General features: G+C 43.9%; 1 protein-coding gene across 1 annotated transcript in view; it reads left to right on the top strand.

The window, feature by feature from the left end:
- The first annotated feature begins 565 nt into the window (after positions 1 to 565).
- The window catches only part of snrnp200 (small nuclear ribonucleoprotein 200 (U5)), a 62,240-nt gene continuing 52,869 nt past the window's right edge, over positions 566 to 9,936 (top strand). Inside the window, 7 exon segments of the mRNA XM_032511655.1 lie at positions 566 to 838; positions 2,023 to 2,186; positions 3,205 to 3,376; positions 3,734 to 3,926; positions 4,223 to 4,278; positions 4,816 to 4,914; positions 5,658 to 5,810. Coding sequence (XP_032367546.1) covers positions 794 to 838; positions 2,023 to 2,186; positions 3,205 to 3,376; positions 3,734 to 3,926; positions 4,223 to 4,278; positions 4,816 to 4,914; positions 5,658 to 5,810 — 882 coding nt within the window. The 5' untranslated portion in view covers positions 566 to 793.

Genomic DNA, 9,936 nt, shown 5'->3' with positions numbered 1-9,936 from the left:
AGTTTTATTCCAGAGTGAGACAATCTCACTAGTTTATCTCCAGAGTGAGACATCTCACTAGTTTTATCTCCAGAGTGAGACAATCTCACTAGTTTTATCTCCGAGTGAGGGACATCTCCTAGTTTATCTCCAGAGTGAGACATTCTCTAGTTGAATCTCCAGATGTGAGACTCTCTCTAGTTTTATCTCCAGAGTGAGACATTCTCTCAGTGTGTTTATCTCCAGAGTGAGACATCTCTCTAGTTATCTCCAGAGTGAGACATCTCTAGTTTTATCTCAGAGTGAGACATCTCACTAGTTTTATCTCCAGAGTGAGACATCTATCTAGTTTATCTCCAGAGTGAGACATCTCACTAGTTTATCTCCAGAGTGAGACATCTCTCTAGTTTTATCTCCAGAGTGAGACATCTCACTAGTTTTATCTCCAGAGTGAGACATCTCTCTAGTTTTATCTCCAGAGTGAGACATCTCTCTAGTTTTATCTCCAGAGTGAGACATCCCGCAGTGACACACACGGCCTGCAGAGGGCGCTCTGCGTCACCTTTGACACCGGAAGCGGAAACCAGCGGGCGGCAGCGGCTTGTTGTGTGCAAAACGTCCGAGAGACGCAGAGCTACTCGTGTGAAACTCGGAGATATTTTAAAACCATCTCATGCTACAGATCTGAACCCTGCGCCGATGGTCGCCGCGTGTCCCTAAGGAGACAGAGTGACGTCAGCTCTGTGGATGATTTCAGTCACATTTAGTGAATAATTAACGTTAAAAGTTAGAAGTTAAAGAAAGAAGAGGCACCATGGCGGACGTTACTGCGCGTAGCTTACAGTACGAGTACAAAGCGGTGAGTGCGTTTCTACTTTAAAATCTAAATATTGGAGGTTTTATATCTCTGGTAGTGTTTAGAACATTCTCTGATGTTAGCACGCTAACTGGCTATAATATGCGTATATATGTATATATATATATATAATATATAATATGTTGTGAATTCAGGCTACTGCGTGTTTAGCTAGCCGTTATGCTAGCTAACTAAGCTAGCTAGCTGTTAGCTTAGCCGGAGCTTTTTGTCAGAAGTTTGTTGTGTACCAACTGAAACAGGCTAATATATTAATAATGTGCTCTGTCGTTATCACGCTAACTGTCTATAATATATATGTATAAAGTGTTATTAATTCAGGCTACTGCGTGATAAGCTAACCGTTATGCTAGCTAACTAAGCTAGCTGCTAGCTTAGCCGGAGCTAGTTGGGTACATAGACTGTGTATATATAGAAATATTAATACGGTCTATGGTTGTGTACAAACTGAAAAACAACTACAAAACAGGCAAATGCATTGTTTTTTAGCTACATACAGTACAAAAGGCTGATCCAATATATAAATCAGATCATTAGACAAACATGAGCACATAGATGCATGAACATAATTTCATTAAATGCTTAAGTTTATTTTATTTCGGCCATTGGTAACTTACTAAAAACAAAGAGAGACAATATAGAAATCAGAATATTAGACAAGCGTATAAGCACATAAACACATCAGATAGTTAAGTTAAATACCGTTAATATACCGTTAATATACCGTAATATACCGTTAATATACCGTAATATACCGTAATATACCGTTAATATACCGTTAATATACCGTAATATACCGTAATAAAATAAGAAACACATCGGCTAGAAATAAAACAGATGTCTAATGTTATTAAGTTTACACAATTACACAATATTATACATGTTATTTATACAATATTATACATGTTCTTTATACAATATTATACATGTTCTTTATACAGTTATACAATATTATCTGTTCTTTGTACAATAAAACAATATTATATCTGATCTTTGTACAATAAAACAATATTATATCTGATCTTTGTACGATAATAGAATATTATATCTGATCTTTGTACGATAATAGAATACTATATCTGATCTTTGTACAGCAGTGTGTGAGACTGTGGAGCTGATCTTTGGGCCGATGTCCTGACTGATGATCTGTCTTCTTGTTGATTTGGTAGAACTCTAACTTGGTGTTGCAAGCGGATCGCTCTCTGATCGACCGCACGCGGCGGGATGAGCCCACCGGGGAGGTCCTGTCCCTCGTGGGGAAACTGGAGGGGACCAAGATGGGGGACAAGTCTCAGAGGACCAAACCTCAGAAGCTGGAGGAGAGACGAGACAAGTCAGTACCGTCGTCAACAACATGTTTAATGCCTCAATGACACGTTAAAACAACATACGTGTAGTGCTATGGGGTGAACTTCCCAGTGTCTTTGTCAAACAGAGAAAAGAAGAGGGGGGGGGGGAAGTGGGATATGAAAGTATGACTGAAAGTGGTGCTGGTGGGTATAGAAAGGTGACTTGAGAGACAACAGGGACCAGAGAGTTAAAACTACAGGTTCTTTTTTAGTTTATTTGATTAAGACGACGCACATTAATCAACATTTCTGTAAATGCGCCAGTCGGCTAATTATCAACTGTAGTCCTAGTTACCCAGCATGCGTGTCCTCATGGGGGTAAGAAACCCGAACATCCACGGGGAGAACATGCCAACTCCACACAGAAAGGACCGGAACGACCTGGATCTGAACCCACAACCTTCTTGCTGTGACGTAGAAGTGCTAACCACATAGCCACCGTAGGCGAGGGAACCGGGTAAAAGGGAGTGGTGATGGTACAGAGGTGAGGGGGGAGGAAGAAGTGAGAAACACAGAGACAGAACCGCAGTTGGGTTGGGCCGAGGCCGTGCTCTCCACGGTGCTGTGGAGGTAAATCTGGTTACACCACAGATGCATTCTGGGCTATGACAACAAACGCTCTGTTATGAGCTGGTAGGAGACTAGATGTCGTCTTAGATTTTGGATATTGTAAAAATGTTTTTTCCTGGTTCTAAAGGTTTTAAATTCTTTGTTAATCTGTACAATCGTTCCCTGAAAGAACCGAGCAGCCCGGCCTTGTTGGACCTTCTACATGTTTTTTAAAACTCAATATTTTCAGCGTGTAGCTCGCTCGCTCTGAGTTTTCCCAAAGACAACGGAGTTTGAGAACGGCGACAGGGAGGGACATTGTCCCCGATATTCTGGAAATGTACTTCTGTTGATCCAGACTCATGTCTGAAGCTCATAGTATACTTTGGTTCTGTTCTGCTGAGGGACACTTCCCTTCATCCTTTTTCTTTCTGTCTCGTTTTGTCTGTGCAGGAGACGAAAAAGAGACGAGGACAGGCACGACATCAACAAGATGAAGGGCTACACCCTGCTGTCCGAAGGCATCGATGAGATGGTGGGCATCGTGTACAAACCCAAAACCAAAGAAACCAGAGAGACGTACGAGGTGCTGCTGAGCTTCATCCACGCCGCGCTGGGAGATCAGGTCAGAAAACTCTAAAATACCCAATCTGGAACTCCCAGACACCCCAGACATCCCAGACCTCCCAGACCTCACAGACATCCCAGACACCAGACATCACAGACATCACAGACCTCACAGACCTCACAGACCTCCCAGCTGCACCAAGCATCTACAGCTTTAGCAATAAAAGTTAAACAGTGTTACATTTTTAGTCCAACTTCTATATATTTAGAATGATTAGTTCTTATATTGTATCCTGTTGTTCACGTATATTCTGCTGTGGCTGTGATATTTTGCTGGAATTTCCCATTTTTTTGATCAATAAAAAAAGAGAGAGAGATATACCTTCATATATCTTTGTCTGAATGTGTCCTGCAGCCGCGGGACATCCTGTGCGGAGCGGCTGACGAGGTTTTGGCCGTGTTGAAGAACGATAAGATGAGGGACAAGGAGCGGCGGCGGGAGGTGGAGCAGCTGCTGGGACCGGCCGACGACACGCGCTACCACGTCCTGGTCAACCTGGGCAAGAAGATCTCCGACTACGGGGGGGACAAGGACTTACAGAACATGGGTCAGCACATATTCCCATTATTATTATTACATCTTACAGAGTCAGGAAGCAGTCCAGGAGTACGTTCACTCCAGGACTGTACTCCAGTTCAGATGTTGAGGTACTTGTACTTCACTCGAGTCTTTTCTTTTCATGTCACTTTCTACTTCTACTCCGCTACATTTCAGAGAGAAATATTCTACATTAGTTACTCCAAAAGTGCATTGCTTTAGAATCAAATCGTGTGTTGCCAAGGGTTTCCCGTGAAGATATTCCTGATTACGAACCCTTGTTTTTTTTTAAACATATTTTTCCAGATGACAACATCGATGAAACGTACGGCGTGAACGTCCAGTTTGAATCTGATGAGGAGGTGAGGCCGTCTGGTTATTTCCATAAAGATTGTTTTAGTTATCGCTGACTTGTAGATGCGAGTTCTGGGTTAAAGTGTCAGTGAGGGTGTGTTAAGCCCTCAGCGTCGCCTTCCAGGCCGCCCTGCAAGGCTCTAGGACTAGGCAACGGTTGGGGTTATGCCCTCAGCGCTGGCTGGAAGGAGACGTCGGGAGCCTCGAACACTATAAAGCATAATGATAATTAATAAATATTATATTATTATGCATTTTATTAATTTACTCTTTCTCAAATAAACTGATGGATTTGAATCAAAATAACTAAATACAGACAAGATTATTTTATATTTTTATCTCTAATCTTTACACATTTATACGCCTCAATTCTGGTATTTTTAACCCATGCATAATTAATATGCGGTTTTTAAATTTTACACTGTCCCCTTCTCAAATAAACTGATGGATTTGACTCAAAATAAGTAAATAAATAGAGACAAAAATGTTGAGTGTCCATCTGTAGCCGCCTCCTGGTCTCTGATTGGCTCTTCTCTGGGATTTAGGAGGGCGATGAAGACCAGTTCGGAGAAGTCCGAGACGAGCACTCGGATGAAGACAGCGAAGGAGAAGAGGCCGGCGTGGGCTGCGCTCTTTCAGCCAACGTAAGTTCAACATCTGTTCAATTACACCAGAATCATCTCATTAATTCATCCAAACTTTAAAAAGAACTCTTCAGAAACAAACGTATTATTCTTTGAAGGAAGACGTAGTTTTTGTAAATAAAAGAATAAAGTTGAATCCACCCTAAGTTTTCCTCAATTTCTAACGACGTCCCCAAAAAGGAAACTTCTCAACATCTGTTTCATCTAAAAAGAAACATGTCTCTGTTTGTTCATCTTCAACGTTATCGCTGCAGAACGGGACAAACTGACACACACACACTACCCCACACACACCACACACACACACACACACACACACACCACACACACACACACACACACACACACAAACACACACACACACACACACACACACCACACACCACACACACACACACACACACACAGTGTTTTCAGTCATTTAACGCTTTTTTTTTGTTAAGTACTTAATACCACATGTGTTCATTCATAGTTCTGATGCTTCAGTGATAATCTACAATGGAACTAGTCCTGAAAATAAAGGAAACTCATTAAATGAGAAGGGTGTGTGTGTGTGTGTGTGTGGTGTGTGGTGTGTGTGTGTGTGTGTGTGTGTGTGTGTGTGTGTGTGTGTGCAGATGAATTATTATTGAAGATGCTTATTTGTTGCTGATGATCTCATTTGTTTTATTATTTAATCGCTCCTGTGTTTTTTAAGACGGTCAACATTAAAACAGGAAGTTAATGAGTGTGTCTTGGTGCAGCTCGGGGCCACAGGCGACGTGATGACGGTGAAGAAGAAGGATCTTCATCCCAGAGACATCGACGCCTTCTGGCTCCAGCGTCAGCTCAGCCGTTTCTATGACGACGCCATCGTCTCCCAAAAGAAAGCCGACGAAGTCCTGGAAATCCTCAAGGTACGTCCGACGCCTCGGCTACGTTCGCTTAACACGTTCAACGGCAGTTAATCGCATATTCTCTATCTGTTCTGAATGTGTTTTAAAGGGATTTAAAACATGTCTGTCATGTTTTGATGCATGATGAAGGGGTTTTTGAGACTGTTCTGATCCAGAAGACTCGTTGTTTTTGGGACTTTTGCTGCCGTTTAATCCTCGATTCACGGGGCAGTCACACCTAATTGTTATAAGACCGGGAGAAACAGCTGAGAGACAGAGGGGGAGAGACATAGAGATAGAGAGAGACATAGGGAGAGGCAGAGAGAGACATAGGGAGAGGCAGAGAGAGACATAGAGATAGAGAGAGACATAGGGAGAGGCAGAGAGAGACATAGAGATAGAGAGAGACATAGGGAGAGGCAGAGAGAGACATAGAGATAGAGAGAGACATAGGGAGAGGCAGAGAGAAAGAGACAGGGGGGAGAGACATAGAGAAAGAGACGGAGCGAGGGAGAGAGACATAGAGACAGACAGAGAGAGACAGGGGGGAGAGACATAGAGAAATAGGGAGAGAAAAAGAGACGGAGAGACACAGAGCGAGGGAGACATAGAGACAGACAGAGAGAAAGAGAGAAGGTGAGACAGACACTCAGAGAGAGAGAGACATAGGGAGAGACATAGAGATAGAGGGAGAGAGAGGGACCGAGACATTTTTTTCAACATGCCTCACTTTTCGCTACATAAATTGCAGATTTTCCGCCTAAAATAATGCGGCGCTTGCATGATTTCATAATAAAAGTCACAAATATCTCAGCGGTGAAGAATGTTGCGTTCACTTCACACACGAGCAGCCGTTTTCCCTGTTGCCACGGGAACGTTATGAAGTGACTTAATTATGCAAAAAGACAAACAATCTCGTTTTCATCAAGCAGAAGTTTTTGCAATTTCTTCTTCCTCCTCCTTCTCTTCCTCCTTCTCCTCTTCCTCCTTCTCCTCTTCCTTTTCCCTCCTCTTCCTCCTCCTTCTCCTCTTCCGCTCTCTCTTCCTCTCCCTCCTCTTCCTCCTCCTAAGAGCGGAAAAGGAAGAGGAGGGTGGAGCAGGAAGAGAAGAAGGAGGATGAGAAATTGCAAAAACTGGAAGAGGAAGAGCGAGGTAGAAAGAGGAGGGGGAGAAGAGGAGGAGGGAGTGGAGGAAGAGGAGGGAGAGAGAAGAGAGCAGCGGAAGAGGAGAAGGAGGAGGAAGAGAGAGGGAAAAAGGAAGAGAGAAGGAGGAAGAGCGAGAAAGGAGGAAGAGAAGGAGGAGGCGACAGAAATTGGCAAAAACTTCTGTTGATGAAAAAAACCACAAATTGTTGTCTTTTTGCATAATTAAGTCACTTAAGAAAGTCCAGTGGGCAACAGTTGGAAAACGGCTGCTCGTGTGTGAAGTGACGCAAACATTTCTCACCGCTGAGATATTGTGACTTTATTATGAAATCATGGCCAAGCGCCATTCTTTTAGGCGGACAAAAATCGGCAATTTATGATAGCGAAAAGGTGAGGAGGTTGAAAAAAATGTCCGTCCCTATACTCTCCCTCTATCTCATGTCTCTCCCTATGTTCTCTCTTTTGTGAGTGTCTGTCCACCTTCTCTCTTTATCTCTGTTGTCTACTAGTCCCCTCGTCTGTGTCTCCAGTCTCTTGTCTCTCACTTTTATCTATGTCTCTCCCCCATTTCTTCTCTGTTCTTGTCCTATGTTCTCTAACCTCGCTCGTCTATTTCTTCTCCCAGTTCTCTATGTCTCTCCCACCCTGGTTTTTTGTTAGACTCCTGTCTCTACTGTCTGTCTGCTATGTCTCTCTCCCTCGCTCAGTCTACTTTTCTATAGTTTTTCTCTCCCCCCTGTCGATTTCCTCTGCCTCTCCCTAGTCTCTCTCTATCTATATGTCTCTCTCTGCCCTACCCTATGTCTATCTCTATCTCTATGCTCTCTCTTGCCTTCCCTATGCTACTCTCTATTCTCTAGTCGATCTATGCTCTCACTATGTCTCCTCTGCTCTCCCTATGTCTCTCTCTATCTCTATGTCTCTCCCCCCCCCCCCACCCCCCCCCACCCCCCCCACCCACCCCCCCCCCCCCCCTCCCCCCCCCCCCCCACCCCTCTGTCTCAGGGTTTATCCCGGTCTTCTACAATGAGGGGGTGTGCCCCGTGAAACGAGGATTAAACGGCAGCAAAAGTCCCAAAAAACATACGAGTATTCTGAATCAGAACAGTCTCAAAAACCCCTTCATCATGCATCAAAACATGACAGACATGTTTTAAATCCCTTGTAAACACATAGAACAGAAGAGAATATGCGATAACGGCGTTGAACGTGTTAAGCCGGAACGTAGACGAAGGGTCGCGACGTACCTTGAGGCATTTCAGGACTTCGTCGGCTTTCTTTTTTTTTTTTTTTTTTTTTCAGGAGACGATGCGCGTCGTCTAGAACGGCTGAGCTGACGCTGCGAGCCAGAAGGCGTCGATGGCTCTGGATGAAGATACTCTTCTTCACCGTCATCACGTCGCATGTGGATCCCGACGCTGCACCAAGCCACACTCATTAACTTCCGTTTTAATGTATGACCGTCTTAAAAAAACCCAGGAGCGAGTAACTAATAACACAATGAGATCATCAGCAACAAATAAGCATCTTCAATACTAATTATATGACAAACACACCACAACACACACACCACACACACACACAACACACACACACACACACACACACACCTTCTCATTTAAGGAGGTATTCCTTTATTTCAGACTAGTTCCCGTCGATTATCATGAAGCATCAGAACTATGAATGAACACAGGTGGGATAGTAAGTTACTAACAAACAAAAGCGTTAAATGACTGAAAAGATGTGGTGTTGGGGTGTGTGGGTGTTGTGTGTGTGTTGTGTGTGGGTGTGTGTGTCGTATGTGGGTGTGTGTGTGTCCCTTTTTGTGTGTGTGTGTGTGTGTGGTTGATGTGTGTGTGTGTGTGTCAGTTTGTCCCGTTCTGCAGAAGATAACGTTGAAGATGAACAAACAGAGCCATGGGTTCTTTTTAGATGAAACAGATGTGAGGAAGTTTCCGTGTGGGGACTTCGGTAGCAATTGCAGGAAACGTAGGGGGTGTTTTTTTGTTCGATTCAACTTTATTCTTTGTTTACAAAAACTACGGGGCCTTCAAAGAAATAATCAGTTTGTTCTGAGAGTCTTTTTAAAGTTTGGATGAATTAAGGAAGATGTTCTTTTTGTGAAGCGTGCTGTGTGTGTTTTCAAAAACCTTCGAGGATGACGCATGTAGACTTGATCAGCTCTTTTTTTTTGAAGAATCCGCGAGCTATTTAAACCTTTCTCTCTGTACGATCGTTGAACCTGCTTCGCGATGCAGTCGCGCGTGTCCCTCAGGCGCAGATGTGCCGTCAGCTCTGTCGGTATGATTGTCTGGCCTGCCCCATTTCGTGACTGCCCGTTACCGCCGCCCTCGACGGAGCTCAGCCCGTTCCTTCTGCCCCTGTAGATCAGATGTCTTCATCCGAGTGCAGATCCCTGCGACCCTATGCTGACTGGACGGGGCGGCCGTTACTGACGCGCACGCGATACAGCGTACCGAGTCAACACCGCACAGCGTGAGTCGCGTTTTCCCACCTCGTCTCATTGCCCACCTCTTGCGCTCAGCTGTCTATACATCTGACAGCGTCCGTTATTCAGACTGCACTGAAGGGGAGTGTCGCACCCGCCTCAGATAGCGAGCACTCAACATTTCTTGCTCTCACTCTATTGGTATATCTGTATTACTTATTTTGAGTCCCATACCATCAGTCTTATTTGAGAAGTAGGGTACTAGTATATGTATGTACATTCTAGAAATACTGCAGTATTAATTAGGCATGGGTTAAAACTACCAGAATTGAGGGCGTAAAATGTGTAAAGATTAGAGATAAAAAATATTAAACGAATCTTGTCTGTATTAAGTTAATTTGCTTTAAATGGCAGTCCAGTGTACTGGTCTGAGGTTATGCGTCAGTCACAAATCCCCATGCATAGATCTAGATATGTACGGCCTTAGATATCGTGAGACTTATTATAGTACGGCCGTTACTGAGTTTCTGATGGTATCCCGGCGTCTCTGACC

The sequence above is a fragment of the Etheostoma spectabile genome, unplaced genomic scaffold (genome assembly GCF_008692095.1).
Source record: "Etheostoma spectabile isolate EspeVRDwgs_2016 unplaced genomic scaffold, UIUC_Espe_1.0 scaffold431, whole genome shotgun sequence".
Lineage (NCBI taxonomy): Eukaryota > Metazoa > Chordata > Actinopteri > Perciformes > Percidae > Etheostoma > Etheostoma spectabile.
Note: the sequence above shows the minus strand (reverse complement) of the source record. Positions and strands in the feature narration are given on the sequence as shown.